Source organism: Manihot esculenta, chromosome 6 (genome assembly GCF_001659605.2).
Source record: "Manihot esculenta cultivar AM560-2 chromosome 6, M.esculenta_v8, whole genome shotgun sequence".
Taxonomy (NCBI): Eukaryota; Viridiplantae; Streptophyta; class Magnoliopsida; order Malpighiales; family Euphorbiaceae; genus Manihot; species Manihot esculenta.
In genome coordinates this window covers 23,975,880-23,997,180 of record NC_035166.2, presented here as the reverse complement: position 1 = coordinate 23,997,180, position 21,301 = coordinate 23,975,880, and the positions used below count along the sequence as shown (strand labels likewise).

Genomic DNA, 21,301 nt, shown 5'->3' with positions numbered 1-21,301 from the left:
TATTTATAATTATTAAATAAAATTTCAAATTATTGATATAAGTTTATGCTTTTTAAATATATGAAAATATTTTATTTAATTTTAAAAGTTGATTATGATTTTTTTTGTATTTTATTTTTGAAAGTATTTGATATATATCAATTAATAAGTAAATTAGATTTAAAAGAAAAACGTGCTACATGACATTTTTTAAATATCATCTATAAAAATTAAACTGAATTTTATAAATAAGTTTTTTCAATGCATATACAGAACAAGTGAAATTCTTCAGCTAAATATCTGGTACGTTACTGTGGCTGCTGAAGAAACTTTGGTTTAGCTATACAAATCATCATCATCCCCAGCAGTGGTTGCTGAAGCAAACGGATCTGAAGCTCCTCCAGCTTCAGCAGTCTCAGTACGGTCTGAAAACCTAAATTCAGTCCCAAATCCACGAGATTGCTGTAGAGTCTGAGCAAAGAGCTGGTACTTCCTGATGTCTGCATCACTAACACTTCGGCGGGCATATTTCATCGATTCCTCAAAATGAGCAGCCTTTATCTCGGAGACAACATCAACACCATCTTCTTCCATGGCCTCAGGGTTCTCTTGGTTTCTTTTGTCCCTCTCAATATCCTGTCATCATTCCTCAAACCGTTAAATGAAAGTGCAATACAAGTCGGGAGAAGTTTAAACTTTAGCACATGCAATAAAGCAGCACACTTCCAAGGAAAGTCTATTACCTTCTCAATATTTTCTCTAATAGCATATTTGCAAGCCCGCTGGCAAATTTCAGTTATATCAGCGCCGCTGAAACCATGAGTGTATCGTGCCAGAGCCGCCAGGTCAACATTCCTAGAGACAGGTGACTTGCGTAAACATGCTTTAAATATCTGAAAGCGGGAGGCTTCATCTGGTAGAGGGATATAAATCAGTTGGTCCAAACGACCAGGCCTAAGCAATGCTGGATCAATGATATCAGGTCTGTTTGTCGCGCCAATGATAAAGACCGTCTTCTTAGCTGTCATGCCATCCATTTCTGTCAGAAGTTGGTTCAAGACTCTATCTGCAGCACCCCCAGCATCACCAACAGAGCTGCCACGCTGGAAGCACGGAGAAGCCAACACAAATTGATAATTAATGTAAACGACTGATAGGATATTTTAAGTTGCAAGGCAACTGCAACAACCACCTCTGCTGTTAAAGGTTAAAATCATGAATACCTGGGTTGCAATGGAATCAAGTTCGTCAAAAAAAAGTACACACGGAGCAGACTGTCGTGCTTTGTCAAATATTTCTCGCACATTTGCTTCACTTTCTCCGAACCACATAGTCAGCAGCTCTGGACCTTTAACGCTTATGAAGTTGGCTTGGCATTCATTAGCGATTGCTTTTGCAAGTAAAGTTTTACCACAGCCAGGTGGCCCATAAAAGAGAACACCTTTAGAAGGTGACATGCCAAATTTCTCAAACTTGTCAGGATGTTCCACAGGATATTGGACAGTCTGCAGAAACCACAAACTTATTAACATAAGCAGCAGTCCAATAAATAATGCGACAAGCAAGGGAAAGGCTGAAGCAAATATACAGCACTTTCATAATTGCAAAGATTAAATTGAACTAAATGACAAACCTCTTGAAGCTCTTTTTTAACATTTTCCAATCCACCAATGTCATCCCATGAAACATTAGGAACCTCTACAACCTACCAAGCGTAAAAATATGTTTGTTATTCTTCGTTAAAGAGAAGTATCAAACAGTAGTGAAGCAGGGTAAGAAAGCAAGAAAATTCAGGATATATAATTTTGCCAATCACTCAAAAAGTAACAATTAAAATGCCTCCTTCTCTAGCTATGTGGGCAAAAAGGTAAATAAGAAACAATTATAAAGCAAAAGGAAATTCAACTCAGAATATATTGTTCTAAATGTACTCACTGTTTCTCTTAAGGCTGATGGATTTGAAGATCCCAAAGCAGTCTGGAAGTGTTCATTGGTCACAGCCATTGAATTTAACACCTCAACATCAATAGTATCATCCTCCAAGTCAATGCCGTCCATTTTCTCCCTAATACACTGAAGAGCAGCCTCAGTGCAGAGAGCAGCAAGATCTGCACCAACATAACCATGGGTATCTTTTGCAACTCGTTCAAGATTAACCTGAAAACAAAATATAGGTTGAACATCAGTTGACTTTATTCCCAAAAGATTTGATTACTCCGTGCAGTCATGAGCATTAAGCAACTTACATCTTCAGCAAGTTTCATATTTTTTGTGTGGATTCTAAGGACTTCCAAACGCCCAACTTCATCTGGCACTCCAATGTCAATCTCTCTATCGAATCTCCCAAATCTCCTCAAAGCTGGATCAATGCTGTTGGGCCTATTAGTTGCTCCCATAACAATCACATGGGCCCGGCTCTTAAGGCCATCCATTAACGTTAAAAGTTGTGAAACTATACGCCTCTCCACCTCACCATGAGTCTTCTCCCTCTTTGGAGCAATAGAATCAATCTCATCTATAAAGATTATGGATGGAGCATTCTTTTCAGCTTCCTCAAATGCCTTTCTCAAGTTGCCCTCACTCTCACCAGCCAACTTTGACATTATCTCAGGGCCATTAATTAAAAAGAAGAATGCACCTGTCTCATTTGCCACAGCTCTTGCAATCAGAGTTTTCCCAGACCCAGGAGGCCCATATAGTAAAATACCTTTTGGAGGCTTCACACCAATTGATTTGAAAAGCTGTGGGTGTCTAAGAGGAAGTTCTACAAGTTCACGAATTTGAGCCATTTGCTTCCTGACACCACCAACATCGTCATAGCCCACTTCATTCAATCTCTCTTCATCCTCACGCTTGATAGGCTCTCCTTCACAGAAGATTTCAGTGTCTGGTGCAACAACACAATATTCACCAGGATCTGTCTCAATCACTTTGAATTCAACACTTCGCATACCACCCCTGACTAGAAAAAGGTCACCCTTCCTTACAGGCCGGTAACTTTCCAAGAAATATGCTGGTATCCAAATAAGAGTCATGAGCAAAAAATAATAAAATAAAATAGAAGTACATAATCAAATTGGAAAATAATACGGGATCAGAATGGAAGAAATATAAAGATATGCAAAAACAGAAAACTTACCTTTCAAATATGCATCAAACAAATTGCCAGCGACACCCTCAATAGTGTCATCAATTGGAAGGATGTGAACCCGCTTCCCATACTTCACGTCCGGACACTGATGAACAGACACTACGTCTCCAATGTGTAATCTAAGATTGGCTCTGACAACTTTGTTTATTCTGATTTTCGATTCTTCACATTGTTCATCAGCCAGAACAATGCAAACCGTGTCTCTTCTCTTTTTTCCCTGGGAATCAAGAAAAAGAAAAAATCGAGATTCAAAATTCTCAACAAGTTGAGGAAAAAAAAATTACAATATCAACCATGATGGCATATAAAAATTACCTTAATTAGCACAGTGTCTCCTCGAAAAAATTGAAGCTTTTTCATGGTAGCTGGATGCATAGAGACCATAGAATTGTCATCATTAATGGCCTCATCAACAACAAGACGGTTGGGAGACATCTTTCGCTCCGACATTGCAGTTGAATAATCCCTCTTACCACTTTTCCTGTTGTTTATTAATATGCAACATCACAGTAACTTATTAGGAACCACCAAAGACAACAGCATAATTTCATATATAATTTGTTCAACATTTAGTTAAAGCAAGTGCACAACATCAAGAGAAATTTAAAACAAAATTTGATAATATTCTTCAAAAATAAATTCACAGAAACCCATCAAACCAACATAACAACTTTCCGATTTTCAGTGAAATTTAACGTTTTAATCATTAGAACAGGAAAGAAAATTGGAAGCCTCCTGAAAACGCATGCAATAGCTCTAAAAAAGTTCGTCACTCAACGATCATCGTATCAAATACAAGCACAAATAGGAATCAACTAAAAAGAAAGAAGCGTGAAAAGAATCGTACGGGCCAGAGGAAGAGGATGGCTGGCTAAAGCTTGAATACGCCATTGATGAAAGGAATTATACTTTGTGGAGAGTTGTGCTTGGGATTATGAAACAGAAAGGCGAAGGCTTTAATGGAAAACAGAAAGAGAGCTGTGCGTGGAGAAGTTGGGAATCGGAGCGAAGGCATTAAATAGAAAACAGAGAGGCGAGTCCTTCACCGATAAGGATTTGCTCCACGGTCGAAGTAGGACATCCGAGTTTGTTTGGGAAATGGAATGCGCACGAGGAGAATTCCAATGAAATTAACCCATCTGGTCTTGCTTCCAGTCAAAACTAGCCACGTAGTATTATGAGTCAATTTTGAATTTAAGGAGAAGAGAAATAATGCGGTGCAGACGACAACGGCTACGGCTCTTTTGTTTTCTGTTTTTTTTTTTTTGATAGGCTACGACCTAATTTGACAACAAATTTAAGTATTTTTATTAAGACTAAGCTTTTATTAAACATGCTTTATTTATAATAATTTAATTTCATTTAGGACAAATAATTATTTAATTAAATTAGGCTGTTAATTAATTATTTAATTAAATTAGACCATGGTATCAATCTCTTATTTCGTCTATTTTTTATGGGATTAAAAATTTATTAAATTTTTAATTTTCTGCATCAACTTATGTTGTATATGGTTATTTTTTCCATTTTAATATGGTTATTTTTCTATTTTAATTGCACTAAAAATTCATTATTATGGAATTATGAGAATAATATATTTATAAATAATATGTTATAAAATTATTGATAGATTATACATTCTAATTTTTTTTTTAAATTTTAAATAGAGTTAAAATTGCATTTTTTTAATATTTGATTTTTTATTTTTAAGCAAAATCAATTTAAAAGGAAAAAAAAGTTATTTCATTTTTTTTAATTTATTTTACATCATTATTAAAATTATTATTTCAATGGAAAGTACTTTTTATTTTTTAATTATTTTTATACAAATCAAATTAAAATGAAAAAAAAGTTTTTTTTTAATTTACTTCAAAAATTAATGTTACATCACATATTAAAATTATTATTTTAATTTTTCAGTCTTATAATATGAAAGTAACGTATATTTTATTTTAATTGAATTATAATAAATCAAAACAATACAAAGAATTTAAGAAAAAGAAATTAAGAATTTTAATTTATATAACTTTATAAGTAATTTAATTAAAAAATTTAAAATAAATTTATTTTAACAATTAATTAATTTTAACTTTTATTGTAATAATATAAAAATATAATAGATGTTTTAAGTAATTTCTTTATTTTTTTCCAAACCAATTATAGATCATAAAAAAATAACATAAATAAAAACCTAAAAAACTAAAATATATTAAATTTCATTTTAAAATATTATCAAATTTTTGAAAAAGAACATAAATTTATAATTATTAATTTTTAAAATAAATTGATCAATTTCATAAATGTCACCTTTTAATTACCTTTATAAATTTGAAGGCTATCTTGGTGAAATTCAGTATCAAAATGAAGTCTGGTATTTTACGTTCTTTTTTCTCTCTCATTGTTATTCATGCACATGAAGAAATATGATCTCGCCCATGCATGCTATCACCTTCTGATTATGAAAGCGTTCAATACTTGTAAAACAACCTAAGCTTAATGGTGTCCGCCCTTCTGAAGGCAAGCGACATTTACGAAACTTGGCCATTGAATCTCATTTGCTATTTATTTATTTATCTGTTTTGTTTGTTTTCAGGAAGGTACAATATCGATAAACCGCAATGGTTTCAATGCATACCCACCTTGCTTGGGTGGTCAGCAGACTTTGAAGGTGTCTGGCAAGCCAATGAAATCACAAAGATGATTGAAGAAAATATAGGTGCAAATGAAATCCCCATACTGATTTTCAGAATGGGGAGTGGACATTCAGTGAATTGATCTTTCATCATGCAGTGCATAAAGCTGCCCCTTCCCAGTTAAATCAGATTTTAAAACTGGCGGGGTGATGCTCTTCTACGCTAATGAGAAAGGCACTTGATTACTGGGCTAATATCCTAGTAGCAGTGATATTAATTACCTGTGCCGCGTACTGATTGTTAGTTGTTTTCTACAGTTCATGAACTTTGTTGATATTTATATCTTCCTAGCAAATTTATTCTTGGCTAACATGTCCATCTCTACTGTTAACCCAGAGAAAACCAAGTGTCCAAGTCTCACTCAGGAGTTACCCAAAGTGACTGGAATTTAATTTTAATCCAAATTTTCTTCAAACGGTGCATTAATGGAAAGAACTTATGGAATGATAATTGAACAGAATTGGAATAATAAGATCCAAAGGAAGAATTAGTAGTTGATATTTCGGGCCACAGCTTCTCCATTTGTGCTCCTGAAGATTCTGTAAGTGTATAGACTATGTTGTAGCAAAACTTGGTATCGTCTGCTGCGAGGATAAGAAGTTGTTGTCCGAATTGGACGGCTAGTCGGCTAGCCACTATTTGAGGGATAGTGTTGGGTGATAGACTTTTCTCCTTTAGGGGAACATAGTGCTTCTTGTTTCTCATAGACTTAAATATGGTGCATGCCCATCTTTTGTGGGGTTGAATGCCAAGATTATAGATCAAAAGTAGTGGCAATTATTTAAGATGTCAAGATGAGAATCTAATGACAGAAGACTTGCTAGCAAAGCAATCGGGATTCATGTGTCTTCTTCAGGTACAGGTGTAACTAAGATGGGAGGCAATTATAGGCCTAGCTCATCGTTCTGTAGATTTATATTTTACTGAAAAGAAAATAGAAAAACTAAACTTGAATTTCTCTGCATCTTCATTTTCTATTATGTACTGTCTCTGTGAATTATCTGGTTAATTTCATAGCCAGAACAAGGCAAAGTTTGGAACTGGACTCTCATAAGTGATTTTCAGCATTGGAAAATTTTTATATGCACCACCATGTATATATCCGGCCAATAAAATAAAAAGTAGCCGTAGAATAAGTTTGGGGATGTATATATATATATATATTCATAGTGGTGGTTGGAAGAAAATGGTCAGTGAGATTTATCAAACAGGCACTAGGAACAACGAAGCTTTAATTAAGATTTCTTATTTTAACAGCATTCAACGTGGAAAGGATGACAGGACATCGACATTTCTCATTATTGTATTTGAACTAGCACCTTTTGTCTTGTAATGGAAGACAAATAATATTGCATATACTCCACAGACTCTTTTGCTTTACCCCAATGGGTTGCTTCTTTCTTGCTTTTTACGTTTAAAGCATCTTTTTCGTGTCTTTCCAGTTCAACTAGATACTGACACAACATCTCTAAATCAAACTGCGCTCCACAATTTCTTCTCCAGAAAGCAAAAGACCTGAGAACCCTCAACTCTAAATCAACTATTTCTTTATCAGTAGTTGGAGGAGGAGGGTTTGCCCAGAAAGAGAAGGTTTTTCAGGAGTGTTTTTATAATAAAGAAAATTATGATGTTTTTATTGTTATTAATTTGTATTTTAAAGCAAGACTTGGGTGGAAAGGAATCCATTACTTGAGGCTTCCCACATGCAATTCCATATATAAAGGGCATACTTCCAATAAAATATATCAGTAATTTGCGTTGGGGATTTCTTCAAAGAAAAATATTTAAGCTGTTGTATGGGTTTTCTAATTGCAGAGTTGGTGAGTCAGTTCCTCTAACAATGTGTAGATGCCATTGGACATACACCAAAAAAAATAAAAATTTGCCATTTGGGATTCTAAAATAAGAAAGAAAAAGAGACAACGGACACTCAATTCATTGTTATTAGCAATCTGTATTTCCCCAAATTTACATAATCTCAGATAGTGGGTTAAAGAGAAGATTACCCTGTCAGAGGGCAAAAAGAAAAAGAGAAAAAAAAATCGAATTATGGGCATATTAGTAAAAAAAATGCAAAAATAGCCCAAACCATTCTAAGGCCTAGAAAGGAAAAAAATAAAAAAACTTTCAAAAAAATTCACAAAATTAATATTTTACTTCCAATGCTATACTAAATTACTAATATCTTCATGGACACCTTACATTTCTTCCAGGACCTCCATAATAGAAGTAAGTCCCCCAGGCATTGCTTCTTCCTTGCCTTATATCGTAGCAATTTGAATGATCAGCCAAGAGATGAAGATTTGTTAGGGGCAGAAGATTATTGTCCCAATCAACAACTTGTAAATTCCTAAAATAGGATGCTTTTCCATATCCTTCTTCTGCAAAATGACCACTGCCCATTTGGGTAGACGTGTGGTACCCTGAGGATCTAAAATTCACTATTTCTCCTCCAAATTGTATCATGCTTGCATGGCTTCTTAAATGACTGAACAAGAAAGCTGGCCAGTATCCTACTAGTAGTCCTGACCCAAATTCTAGCCACCAGTTTCCATGCTTTGGGTCCTGCATGAATATATTAGCACGTTAGAACTATTAGGGGAAAAATTATTAATCCGATTACTTCAGGTTCTGTGTCTCATATTTAGCGACGCTCGTTGTTGCGGCGCCATTTCGTCGCTACATGTGATTGCCGACGAAAATAAAATAATGGTCGCTGTATTTTTCCTTTCTTGTGGTGAAAGAGAAGAAAAGGAAAATGATTTTTTACCATTTTAAGAGGGATGCCCCAGAGCCAGTTGGAGTCAAACTATTAAACCTACTTTAATTTGTAAAGAATACATCTTGGAGAAGTTGACAACATCAAGGAAGCCTTTGACTAGAAAAATGAGGAGAATCTTGCATTTTATATATGATAATTGCGGAAAAGAACCAAGAAAAAGCCAAGATACTCGTTTTAGTCAAAATTATGAATAGCATTATTTTTATTATAACATAATCAACTCAGACATGTTAGTTACGGGACTGGATGGTGATGTTTTTTCTTCAAGCTTTTGATAAAAGGAAGCAAAATATGAAGCTTACCCAAGTAACTGTCAAAACTACCTTAAAAATTAATTTAAATTAGTTACTATAGTGCACTGTATTGTTTTCTAATTACTAGTAAATTGACCCAGAAAAAAACGAAGGAGGAAACTTTACCTTCCAAATCATTAGGCCAATATCAAATTGTCTGCCATTGTAAGAGGACCTTGGAGATATTGCAGAACCAATAGCAATCTTGTTGTTGGTTTGGACAAACCCAGAACATAATAAGTTGTAGCATCCAGTAGTTCGGTATGCATCAGTCTGCAAATCAAATACAAATCAGCAATTTCTTCAGTCTTCAGCTGAAATGAAAGTACCAGATCTACACAACAGGACTTACTGTCCAATAAGTGAAAAATCTTGGATAGTTGTCTCCATATAACTCAGGACTAACCTGTTAAAGCACATGAATAAATTAAGTTCTTAAGCTCTCAATCTCATCATGGCTCATACTCATCTTTTGTTTAAGTTAAGAAATAGAGCTAGAAAAGAGAATCTTGCCTGCCAACCAGCTTCTATGGTGTTTAGATCTTTGCCAAAAGAACCAGAGATGACCCAAATTTGTGACAAGCTGAACTCATATTGATCGGTAACACGAGGAGCCCACACATTTATATTAGCCTTTGCTCCATAATATTGTTCTCCATTGACAAATAGGACTGCATGCTGTAGTATAAGAAATGATGTGAAATGCTTAGGCATTGCTGTAAGCATATACACAAATGTAACAGATGGCAGAGTACTCTGTAATTAAAACGGCCTTTAGCAATTATGTCTGCCTATAGCCTGCTCTTTTTTCTTATTTATTCATTTTCTCCTGTTTCTCGTTGACCCAACTCTCACTGAACTGAACTGATAAATTTGCCTTTCTAATAAAAACTAGTCTTTTTGGTGTAGGGTTATAGGAAGAAACTAGCTAGTGAAATCATATGATAGATTTTTATGCCTCAAGTCATGGCCAAAATCTCCTATTCAAAAAAAGAAGAAGAGAAAGTAAGTACTCGATTGACAATTCTTATTAATTACATATCGAGTTACAGGTAGAGAAAACTAAAGTGCTACCGCTTTCGATATTTTGTTTCAAATATACCAACCTCATGACCGTTGCCTGTTGAGTCTCTTCTTACATGCCTTCTTAATTTTCTTCCAAATCTTCTCATATAACTTGCTCTGAGAACGTCCTTTTCTGTGGTTCTCCTGATTGGAACACTTCCTTCTGGGCACGACTCACCTGAATCTGTCCACACCTGATAGTTCTTTGTTTCTGTCTCTGTGGTCTCGTTGCCTCTTGGCCTCTCTGGTGGATCCTGTAGTGATACATACATTTAAGGTCCTCTAAATCACAAATGAAATGGAAAGGAAAAAGATGCTTGGAAACATTTTCAGCAGAAACAAACAGAAAATTACCAATGGTTTTTGTCCTTTGAGCTCTGGATGGTCGAATGCAGGTTGAAGATGAGATAAAACACAATCTATTATGTCACCATCAGGGCTCTGCAACCAAAACAAGAAGAACCCAGATCACAAAAACCTATAACAGAACAAAGAAACTAAACCAACAACTAAAACAAAGAAAAGAACAGTTAGAAGCACTTGAATTGTCTTGACTGCAGGCTTGTTGATCTTCTTAAGAAAAGCATTAACTCTTTTGAGTTTCCACATCTCTTTTCCTGGCCTGAAAGTTTGGTTTGCCGGTAGCACATTACCGGAATCTGACATGACTTGTAGAGACAAGACGGAACCAAAAGAAGAAGCAAAAACAAGTAGGAAAGAAATAAAAAAACGCATCAGTGGGTAATAGCTATGAGTCTGAGAAGTGGTAAAAGCAGCCATTTCTGTGGAATGTTGCTGTTGTTTCTGTGTTGTTCGTTTTGCAACAACAGTTTGTGTTTGTATACACTGGAGTTGTCTTGTTGTGTGAAGAATACAAAATGATTCATTCCTAAGTTTTGTCCCCGGGATTGAATCTGCCTTCATATCCATACAAAACAGAAGCACCATCCACGGCAAAAACCGCAGCTGGTTTATTCAGTAGCTCTCCATTTCAAAATATAAATAACTCTCACTTTATCTTCTCTTCTAAGAGAGATTCTGTTGTCTTGGTTTTGTGGTCTGACACATGAAACTTCAGGCACAAGCATATTAAAATAGAGCTAGATGGGTAGAGTTGTACTTTTCAAAGTTTTAACGTTGTGGTCAAAAAAGGAAAAATAATTAATTTTCTATTTTTTTAATCTATATTTGCAAGGAGAGAGAGAGAGATATCAAACTTCAGCACTGCGGATAGTTGGATATGAGATTGATTTAAACTCTGCCAGTGAGTCATCAATCATTTATTCTCTGGTTTTTGCTTCTGAGGACGGAGAGAATGACAAACACCAAAGTGCTTAAATTCTTTCTGTTTTATCGATTGATAAATTTAAATAATATTTTCTTAATTGCTAATGTAGAAGGAAAGAACTCATCATAACCAATTATATGCTTTATAATTAATTCAATTCCTTTTGACTTAGGATAAATTTATTGATAATAATCAAGGTGTCATTATAATTTCCTGGTAGACCAACTAATTTCACCAAAATCAGCAAACCATGTGCCTCTTGCCTTTTCTTTTCTAATCAAGTGGTCAAGGCTAATAGCTTAATGATCACATTTGTTATAAATTGGCTAAATTTAAGATAGAGAAAAAACTTATTATCTTTTCTAAAAAAAATTATAAATCAACCCAAAAATGGGTGTTAAAAAAAAAGTGAGAAGACAACATAATTATGTCAAGTAATGGTCCTAGCAGCATATCTCCATATGCATGAGGACTGGTCCCTCCATCTAACTGCTACCAACAACATGTCCCGAGCCACCAACAATTCATCTCTGAGGCCAATGTGCTCTTTAATTTTCTCTGAAACTGAAATTAAATTAATTACCAGTAATTAAAGACTCAGCTAAATTCAATGCATTGGGACCTATCCACTTTAATCCCCTGCCTGGACTGCCTCATGCAATTGAGTCACCATACGTCAGGGACAAATCGGTGGAGTCGAGCATTTACTATTGAAAATGACTTCCATGTTTTAGGACTTTAAAGAAAGCAAAAGAAAGAGGATTTCTGGGTTTTTTTTATATATAAATTGCTGCTACAGATAGAAAATAATAAAATTAGCCCCGCCATGCGTGGCCGGTTTGAGTAAGGTTATTATTTTAAGTTCACCATTTTTATTTGTTAATTACTCCTGGAAAATAACTTCACACAAATAAAATAATTTATTTTTTATTATTTAATTTTAATTTAAAAAATAAAATATTGATTAAAAATTAAGAATTTATATCATTAATTACAGAAATTTTTTGCTTGTGTAATTTATTTAATCATAATGATTAATATATATAGTCATTAAACAATAGTTATAAATAATAAAAATTACAACATAAATATTGGTAAATAAAAAAGCCCAACAGTGAATATTTTTGTTGCACCTATTGATAGAGTCATGTGGCATTCTTAACGGAGAATCCATCATTTTCATAGAAAATTTTATACTGGTCACTTGACCAAAAAAACCTTTACTTTTATTTTAATTTAAATGCTTAAATTTTAAATAAATTAATTTAAATTTTATATTTAAATATAATTTTAATTAATTTTTAAAATTAAAATTAAAAATAAATATATTAATTATTAAATATATCGCTAATATTAATTAAAATTAAAAATAACCGCGTTAATGTAATATTAGTAATTTAATCTAATAGTATTAATGAATTTAAGTAAATTAGAAAGATTTTAGATTTATTTTTTTAATTTTTAATTTTTATTTAAAAAACAAAGTATTAGTGTAATGTGAAGTTAACTAATAAATTCTAGAGCCTAAAATTAAAGGGAAAGGTAAATAAATTAAAGGAAGTTATTCTAAGATAACTTTTAGCTAGACAGTGGTTGAGCTTGACAAGGAATGCACTCTAATGTACATCAAGCCATGGGGCCATTATTAGCCTGGTTATCTTTAAAGGACTGTGGGGCAAATTGCTTCCCACTTTCAAATAATTACACTGTTCTTTATTTTTTTTTATCTCTTCTTTTCAGAAACACCCACTCACTCACTCTCTCTCTCAACCTTTCTCCAAACAAATAAAAAGAAAACACAACTGGCAATTTGATTAGACCTTATACTATCTTTGCATAGGAATTTCAAATATTCTATAACAGATCTTGTTTAGCCATTAGCCTTGAAATTTGTCTTGCATTTAATGACTTTGATAATTACTGCCTGCTTTTACTTAATTGGGTTTTGTTTTGTAGCAAGGCTGCCATGGCCATGCCTTTTGATTTTTGAAGGGAGAAAGACTAAGAAAATGAACGTTTCTGGTGATTTAGATGCCTCACAACTCAGAACTGCTACTGTTACTATAAATTTTATGAAGAAAACAAAATTATATTTCGTGATTCTTTTTATTTATCGATAAATAAGTATTTAGCATTTGACGTCATTAGTAAAAAAAGAAAAATTTTATTAAACATGCAGACACGTACGATTAAGAAATGAGAACGACCATGCATGCCTTTTCCTTATATCCCAACCAAAAATATTTAAGACTCTCGTACAACACTTTTTTAACATATCAATTAATTTTTATTTTAAAAAAATAAAATGAATTAACAACTCTTTGAAACATGGTGGCCACAATCTATGTAGTCGTTTTCATTGCACAAGGGTACATTGTACTAAAAGATTGTTCGCCCAATTGCCCAACAGTAAAAATAGATTAAATGGAGAAAATTGATCAAAGAACCACCACAGCTTGTTGGTGCCTGCCTTCTCAGATGGTTGAACTTTGAAGAAGCGGATGGGTCATGGAGACCATGTGGTGTTATCTTACTTGGATGATATAAACTATACATGCCGCACTCTTCATCACCATCTTTTTTCTTTATAGCAGGAAAAGCATGCATATCAAAACATCATGTCTTTCTAAAAGCTACACCATGATAAAAGCTTTCAAGCTATCCATAGAATGGTCATGAATTGTAAGTTTTAAACGAGAAAATAATTATATACTTAGAAGAATTAAGAGTTTCGCAATGGTATTTTTGTTTGTACAATTAGTTTTGACTTGAGATTCGAACTTAAATGCTTTTGGACTCAGCCAACCCACTATTTAACAAGCAATGTCTCAGTAACAACAAAAAGGCATGTGAGGCATAGACTAGTAATGATTTATAATGCAATTGTTGAACTTTAGGAGATCCACTTCTTCCCACTTCCTACCCTTGTAATCAATTAAATTTAGACCACTAGATATGGGAAATCATTTCAGTTCATTTAATTAAATGAAAAGAGAACTATCTTTCCAGAAAATAAGGAACAAAAGCAAATTAAATTGTCTGACAGAGACGATGTAACCAGCTCTGCACCGACAATCCATCAGAATTCAGAAGCAACAAGCTACGCTGAAATTCATCAAATATTAACTGAAAAAGACATGACCAAGCAAATCCATCACTCCAATGTAGTAATTGATTTTCTAGACCCTTTTGTAGCTAGGACAGATAGAACTTGTTTTTCTGATGAGTAAAACATGGTTTCTCATCAGTTTAATTTGCTAGTTCTTTTATCATAAACTCACCATTATATTTAAGACAATTTAGAAACCAAAAATGCAGAAACGTGGAATTTTCATTTGAATACTCCATCGTCCATTCGCTGACGGTATCTGAGGAGTGTCTCTAGACATCAATAGAAGGAGAGTTTCTTAACTTTGGAATAATAAAAAGTTAGAAGGGAAGAGAATAAGAATTTGATCCTCTATATATAAAGTCTCTATCATCAATTTATGAACTTTTGTTCAAAAATAGCATGAACCAACGGTAGATTATAAACCAAGCAAGGAATCATCTTTGAGCTATGTAGAAATGAAAGAGAGAGAGAGAGAAAGGCATCTTCACATTCTTTCATCATGTTCTTTAAGCTACTTTCATTAAAGATTAAAGAAAGAAGAAGGGGATTACGAATATGATTATCTCATTGAACTTTTGATAACAATATAATCTCTTTACGGTTAGACTAATTAATGACCCAAGCATTTGTCAAGACCTCAAGTTCCCACAAGGATTAATCTCCAGCCAGCACTCTTGGAGCTTTAGATAAAGGGGAATGTCATCCCCCAGAATCAGGGAGGCTTCTTTCAATGGGATTGTACGCCGGATGGTGAGTCTGCCTCGGAGTATTGTAGGAGGATTTTCAAGAGCAATGGGTCATAGTATAGGTCGCGTTGGAATAGGATCAGGGAGAAGAGATCATAATCTACCATTAGACCTTCAACTGCAACCTCCATGTGAGCCCCCAATTGCACCAGAAGAGTGGACATTTCAATCTACTTTTGAGCAGCAATATGGTTTCAGGCATCCTTTTTTCTATGCTTGCCATTTCATGGATGCGTTAAAGATAGCAGAGGATGAGCACAAGTTTGTGTTCTTGTATCTCCATTCGCCTCACCACCCCTTCACTCCCTCTTTCTGTAGGGAGACTCTATGTTCAGAATTAGTGGTGCAGTATCTTGATGCAAACTTTGTTTGCTGGGGAGCACTTGCAGACAGAGGAGAAGGTTTGCAGATGGCTGCAACCTTGCGACCTGCAAGCTTTCCGTGCTGTGCAGTTGTGGCTCCGGCTGCTGGTAATAGCTTAGCAGTGCTGCAACAGGTACTGTTTATTTTTCCCCATCACATATTTTTCACAGTAACATTATAATTGCCTTTGTTGAGTGGATTGAATCGATGGTGTTTAGATGGAAGGGCCAATTTCCCCAGCAGAGTTGGTGGAGATTCTGCAGAGAACAGTAGAGGAACAAGGATCAGCCTTTGGAATTCCAAGAGCAAACCAAGAGGAGAAGATTAGAGCAAGGTCCAAGGAAGAAGAGAAAATAAGAGCAGATCGTCAACTTAGAGAAGAACAAGACGCAGCGTATCTTGCAGCTCTGAAAATAGACAAGGTCTACTCATGCCATGCATTTTTCTTTGTGTTATTCAGATTTATAGAGGTTTCAAATTGACAACCAACCACAAAATTTTCTCTTTTTAGGAGAAGGAAAATGCCAAGAACTTGCCTCAAGATCAAAAGGCTCGGAAACCAATTCAGACTCTTAGGCAGAACGAAACACAGAAGCAATACAAAGGTAAAGGTAGAGCAGCTTCCACTGTTAGAGAAACTCTATTAAAAGAAACTGCTACTCAGTCTAAGGATCCTCAAGTAACAAAGGTATTACTCCAATTAACCTTGGAAGCTTTCTGTTTTAGTTAAATAGACAATCTTTATGATTCAAATGCTTGAATAATTTTCAGATTTTGATACGGTTTCCAAATGGTGAAAGAAGAGAACAGAGTTTCTTCAGCTCAGATAAGGTCCAGTCAATCTACAAGTACATTGATTCTTTAGGGTTACCAGGCGTTATCAACTATAGATTGATATCAACCTTCCCCAGAAGAGTCTATGGTTTTGATCAGATAGGAATGACACTCAAAGATGCTGGACTCCACCCTAAAGCAACCCTTTTCTTGGAGCTTCTGTAATACAAGATCTTGCAAACCTGTGCGGAAATTACCAAATAAATAAATTATAATGATAACTAAACAATCTTATTGAATTGATAAAAACTTCAGAACTTATTTGCTGTTTTAGTTTGATTATGATTCTTCATGAAATCAAACTAAAATCAAAATAAAAGGGTAACCGCACACGTACAATTGTAAACCTAATACATTTTTGGGACAAATGTCATATCAAACTTATTAAAAGGAGAATAATAAGGTAACAACTGTAACTGTTGGATTTATAGGATATTGGCAGGCAGCAAATTTTGGCTTCCAATAAATATGAGACATTTGTGGGCCAAAGAATAAATAATTAAATACAGAATGTTCTTGAATTGGCATTCAAAACACAGTTTACATCCACTAATAGATTGGGAAGGACAAGGAATTGAATTCTGATTATTAAGAGATTCTCTTATGTAACTTGTCAATTTATATAGTGAGTAACAGGCGATTTTCTAGAAAATTAAGAGCAGTCAAAAGGAATTTATATAATCCATGGGGATTCCACGTGACAAGCTCTGGCCTGCTACAGTTGATCCAGTAGCTTTTTGAGATTTGAAGCTCAATGCTCCGGCCCATAGCAGGCCACTAAAACGATGGGCTCCATATATTAGCCATAAAGTCCAATACCTCCGGCCGTATCAAAAATGGCGATTGCTTTCCATCTCCCCCACCAAGCTGTTCTCTGTTACCAAAGATTTTCCCGGAAAGCAAACAATCACGAAAGCAGCGTTACCATTCGAAATTTCAAGCTCGATGCAAAACTCCAAAAGGCCCTGAATTTCTTGACGAAATAGCGTTTCGTATTTTCCACAGTCTAGTCCGCCCATTAATTGCTTCCATCGATTTGACGAAAACTCCCTCTCGAAATAGCAACTTCTCACTTCAGAATCGCAGTTTAGGCTCTGGACAGTCTCAGTATGCAACTAATTTTCCTTTACGCTATACTCTTGCTTCGCTCTTCTGGCTCTGTTTGGTTGCTGAACAAAGCTAAGAACAAGGCACTAAAAGTTTTGAACTTTTGTAGCACATAACTATGATCTGAGAATAATTGCTTTCAAGAAACTGTTTGTTTCTTACAATTTCGCTAGAACTATACCATTTTTAGATCTGCATTGCCATTTAGCCATATTGTATAACGTAGGTGTTTGTCATGCACAGTTAAACTTGAGGATGTTGATTAAAGGCTTTCAGATCTGAATTCTTACAGATAATGTAAGAAGTTCCTGTGTGCTTGGAAAAATATCCGATGCCTCCCAAATATTCATAAAATTTCTGGAAATATGCTGCATGTTTTTCTCTTTTCAGCATCAGAGGAGAGGAAGCCCATATGAGCCTATGATCTGTACCCAAACCATTTAAGAGGGTGTTTGTCGTAACTAATCAAACCTGCTCTAATATTAATTTGATCTTGTAAAAAGATGATAGAGGAGAGACAGCTCTTGATTCTGATACTTATAAACACTAAGTTTATAAACTGGTTTAACTAAATATATTATCTTAATTTAATTTTAAATTTAACTATATATTTTATTTAATATATCTTTTCAGCATCAGAATCGACCCTACCCGATATGGATTATATCTTTGCTCCTTATTGCTTTTGCATATAAATAATGCATAGAACATTATCAATAACTCCATTATTGCTTCTGATCTCACCTAATCGCTTTCACACCATATATCACAATCCAATCTTCTAAAATAGCCACAACACGTCATCGTTGTAATATCCTCTTAACATTTATTAAAATAAAAAATTATTATTTAGTCTTTCCTTTTATTAATTATAATAATTTAGTCTATTTACTTTAAAAATTAAATTATTTAATCACTTAATTTTATTTTTAGTAAATTAATGGTCTCTTCATTTAATTTAATCATAATATAACTCATTTTTCTATACTTTGAAAATTTGTAGATTGTCTTTGTCATGAAAATTTTTATATGAAATAAGTCCGTGAGCCTGGGCCCACCATTTTGGAAAAGCTGGCCGGCCGGGCTAGCTTATGTCCGGGAATAAATTTAACTGCGGGTTGATTTGCAATTGGAATTGATCTGGTTTAATCTAAAATTAAATCAGTCGCACCTGTGTGGATTGAAATTAAATTTGAATATATTTTTTAAAAAACAATTTTGAATTGACTTAAAATTGATTAATTATGTTTTAAATAAAATTAAATTATTTTATGTAATGAGTGAGATTAAGAAAATATGATTTTTACAAGGAGTTCTGAAAGTTTGGAAAAAAAAAATTTAATTTGAGAGGAGGATGCCCCTCCCTTTTTATCCATTTCTTTTATCTGCTAGTGATGTATAACAAATTTTTCGCCATTAGGCCACATGTCTCTACTCTACTGATACGGACGTACGAGAGTATCAGGTCTTTGCTCCATGCGTAGCGGCCATTTAATTCTCTTCTGACACGCATGCGGATGGACCCACCAGACAGATGGGCAGGCTGCCTTTCCTCCTTCGGATTGAGCTGGAAGATGGGAGTAGGACCAGAGCACAAAGAAAGTCTAGTTTTGGAGCCGAAAGGTCTGGACCGGCCTGATTGAGAGATCTAAATGAAGTCCGATCTCTAGGATGAGCGGGCCGGATCCGATTCATTCGGGAGTTTAAAAGCCTTTAGATCAGGATTATCATTATGAATCCGACCTCATAACGAAATAGTGAAATCCAGCGGTCATCAGTATGTAAGAAATTTTAACCATTAAATTGATCCTAATTTTATGAGAAGCATACAAATTAGTATGCTGACATAATTTACTTACATTTACAATGATCATAATACTCTATATCTCCGAAATCTATTAACTTTTGTTTAATGTGGAATTATATTATTAAATAAAATAATAAATGATGCTGGTTGGGTGGGCAAACCTTAAAACTCTAATAAACAGGCAGATGCTTCGATCCAATTCCTCGGCACTGGAATGAATCAGTGCGACTCAGAACCGGACCGCGGTCACTACATCAACGAAACCGGGGGGAAATGGTAAATTCGTCAATACAATGCATCGTTATATAGATGAATGCTTTCAACGGAACAACTGGTTGTTTCTGGGGAAACAGGAGTACAACACAGACAGAGTAAGGATGAAGATGCCCAGGTTCTCGATTGCGATATTGATTTTGCTATATTTGGTGGCGCAAGGCACCGCAATCGAGAAACCCCAATACGAAATTGTACACACTGAATCAGATTTCGAGGTCAGATTATACACTCAATCCACATGGATGGCTGCCCCAGTCACTGAAATCTCTTTCCAAAAGGCAACCTTGGATGGTTATCACAGGTGAACGCCTATAACCCATAATCTCTCTCTCTCTCTTGTTAAATTTGATGGTCGATTGCTTTAGACGAAGGAAAATAGTTTGAGTTTATTAAAAATTGATTGTCATGGAAGATTAAACATTTAAACCGATGTTTGGCTGATGAGGAAAAGAAATGGAATCTGTTTTTTTTTTTTTTGTCTTGTTTATGAATTTTATAGCCCAAACCCTAGCAGCTTACTATAATTGTCATGTTTAAATAAATGAATTATTCACTTTCCTGAACAATATATATCTTGCATACGCTTTCTGTCAATACAAGGCATGATCTTTCTTGATCCATTTTCTCTCATAGTGTGCACAGGTTATATATTCTGAATGTTATCCTGTTGTTCACCTCTCAGGTTGTTCCAGTACACTCAAGGTGCCAATCTCAATTGGACTAGGATTCCAATGACAGTTCCTGTTGTAACTAGCATAGTTCCAGGAGCTGGGCCGTTTCAGTCATCAGCCTACTCTGTTCTATTTTACTTGCCTGTTGAATTCCAAGATGACCCACCAGTCCCTATTCCTGAACTGCACCTGACACCTTATGGTTGGAGCAGTCATTGTGTTGCTGTGAGGGAATTCTCGGGGTATGCAAATGATGATAACATTGTCTCAGAAGCTGAAGCACTTGCTGTCAGCTTGAGTAGGTCTACATGGACCAACACAACTGCTGCAGAAAGTAAATTTTCATACTCCATTGCTCAGTATGATTCTCCATTCCATTTCATAGGGCGTGTCAATGAAGTATGGGCAGATGTGAATGCAACTGGGGGTTGCGAATACAGTAACATAGCAACTTACTGAAGCCATTGTTAAATCCCTGGGTATGCCAGTTTGACTGATGTATTTGTGTGCTTGACGAAGCCAGTTAAAGATCTATATTTGCAGTTAATTAAGTTCCCTGTCTGTATGTATATATTGAAGTCTACTTCTATGTAAGACCTGAAACATATTGTCCCATGTATTTCAGTTCAGCTTGTGTATCTATAATGGACTTTAGCCTTGGAGTTGGAAGTGGACTTGGTATTGATAGCATAACAATTACTGTTTAAAAACAGTAATTCAGTTCAAATATGAAGAACAGTATTATTAATTTAATTCAGCATTTAGTTTGGTTTTCTCATTAAATCAGGATTGTTTAAATAGATCTGTTGGGGTGGGCTGAAAGAGACTGCTTTGGTTTCTGATGAGTTAGTTAGCCTTAGCCCTCGCAACTTGAGTGGCGATGCCCTGCCTGCCGCTGCTTGAGAGTAATGAGTGCTGCTTAAGCCATTTGTTCTTTCTTGTTAAATTATCCTTCACTCAACACTCAATCTCTCCAATTCGGCAACCCACGTACCATTGCTCCGTACTTGAGAACAAAGTTTCTGTAATTTTTATTTCGCATAAATATATATTTATATATTCAATTTTTTTTTCAATTTTTTGTTTAAATAAAATAATTTAATTCTTTTTAATTTACAAAATTTTCATTTAAAA

The 21,301-nt window shown here is 34.8% G+C and overlaps 4 protein-coding genes across 5 annotated transcripts; 2 read left to right on the top strand and 2 right to left on the bottom strand.

Annotated features, from left to right (window-relative positions):
* Positions 1 to 203: 203 nt before the first annotated feature.
* Positions 204 to 4,228, bottom strand: LOC110616858 (cell division cycle protein 48 homolog). The gene is made up of 9 exons (XM_021759361.2): positions 3,978 to 4,228; positions 3,446 to 3,611; positions 3,119 to 3,347; positions 2,226 to 2,992; positions 1,915 to 2,136; positions 1,613 to 1,684; positions 1,203 to 1,484; positions 723 to 1,082; positions 204 to 615 (listed from the first exon to the last, which is right to left on the bottom strand). The coding sequence occupies exons 1-9, from the start codon at positions 4,019 to 4,021 to the stop codon at positions 316 to 318; spliced, it is 2,442 nt and encodes an 813-aa protein (XP_021615053.1). The 5' UTR covers positions 4,022 to 4,228; the 3' UTR covers positions 204 to 315.
* Positions 4,229 to 7,739: 3,511 nt separating this feature from the next.
* LOC110616791 lies at positions 7,740 to 11,078 on the bottom strand. Of its 2 annotated transcripts, XM_021759285.2 has the most exons (7): positions 10,504 to 11,069; positions 10,318 to 10,404; positions 10,005 to 10,217; positions 9,412 to 9,576; positions 9,251 to 9,304; positions 9,025 to 9,171; positions 7,740 to 8,388 (listed from the first exon to the last, which is right to left on the bottom strand). In XM_021759285.2, exons 1-7 carry the CDS (start codon positions 10,909 to 10,911, stop codon positions 8,011 to 8,013), a joined length of 1,452 nt encoding a protein of 483 aa, XP_021614977.1. In that variant the 5' UTR covers positions 10,912 to 11,069; the 3' UTR covers positions 7,740 to 8,010. The 2 variants fall into 2 exon arrangements, with proteins under 2 accessions (XP_021614977.1, XP_021614978.1); XM_021759286.2 differs by lacking the exon at positions 9,251 to 9,304 and having other exon boundaries at positions 10,504 to 11,078.
* A 3,669-nt stretch (positions 11,079 to 14,747) lies between these two features.
* LOC110616943 (plant UBX domain-containing protein 10) lies at positions 14,748 to 16,572 on the top strand. The gene is made up of 4 exons (XM_021759477.2): positions 14,748 to 15,605; positions 15,691 to 15,894; positions 15,984 to 16,160; positions 16,244 to 16,572. Exons 1-4 carry the CDS (start codon positions 15,060 to 15,062, stop codon positions 16,469 to 16,471), a joined length of 1,155 nt encoding a protein of 384 aa, XP_021615169.1. The 5' UTR covers positions 14,748 to 15,059; the 3' UTR covers positions 16,472 to 16,572.
* A 2,926-nt stretch (positions 16,573 to 19,498) lies between these two features.
* Positions 19,499 to 20,836, top strand: LOC110616734 (heme-binding protein 2). The gene is made up of 2 exons (XM_021759211.2): positions 19,499 to 19,797; positions 20,179 to 20,836. The coding sequence occupies exons 1-2, from the start codon at positions 19,514 to 19,516 to the stop codon at positions 20,624 to 20,626; spliced, it is 732 nt and encodes a 243-aa protein (XP_021614903.1). The 5' UTR covers positions 19,499 to 19,513; the 3' UTR covers positions 20,627 to 20,836.
* Positions 20,837 to 21,301: the final 465 nt, after the last annotated feature.

Excerpts from the sequence above, each read along its gene's own strand:
- LOC110616858 (XM_021759361.2), bottom strand. The coding sequence starts at position 4,021 with ATGGCGTATTCAAGCTTTAGCCAGCCATCCTCTTCCTCTGGCCC. Across the intron at positions 3,348-3,445 it reads GAGACACTGTGCTAATTAAG|GGAAAAAAGAGAAGAGACAC; the intron begins GTAATTTTTATA and ends CTTGATTCCCAG. Across the intron at positions 2,137-2,225 it reads ATATGAAACTTGCTGAAGAT|GTTAATCTTGAACGAGTTGC; the intron begins GTAAGTTGCTTA and ends TTTTGTTTTCAG.
- LOC110616791 (XM_021759285.2), bottom strand. The coding sequence starts at position 10,911 with ATGGTGCTTCTGTTTTGTATGGATATGAAGGCAGATTCAATCCCGGGG. Across the intron at positions 9,577-10,004 it reads CAACAGGCAACGGTCATGAG|CATGCAGTCCTATTTGTCAA; the intron begins GTTGGTATATTT and ends CTTATACTACAG. Across the intron at positions 8,389-9,024 it reads TTGGCCTAATGATTTGGAAG|GACCCAAAGCATGGAAACTG; the intron begins GTAAAGTTTCCT and ends ATATTCATGCAG.
- LOC110616943 (XM_021759477.2), top strand. The coding sequence starts at position 15,060 with ATGTCATCCCCCAGAATCAGGGAGGCTTCTTTCAATGGGATTGTACGC. Across the intron at positions 15,895-15,983 it reads CAGCTCTGAAAATAGACAAG|GAGAAGGAAAATGCCAAGAA; the intron begins GTCTACTCATGC and ends TTCTCTTTTTAG. Across the intron at positions 16,161-16,243 it reads AGGATCCTCAAGTAACAAAG|ATTTTGATACGGTTTCCAAA; the intron begins GTATTACTCCAA and ends AATAATTTTCAG.
- LOC110616734 (XM_021759211.2), top strand. The coding sequence starts at position 19,514 with ATGCATCGTTATATAGATGAATGCTTTCAACGGAACAACTGGTTGTTT. Across the intron at positions 19,798-20,178 it reads ACCTTGGATGGTTATCACAG|GTTGTTCCAGTACACTCAAG; the intron begins GTGAACGCCTAT and ends TTCACCTCTCAG.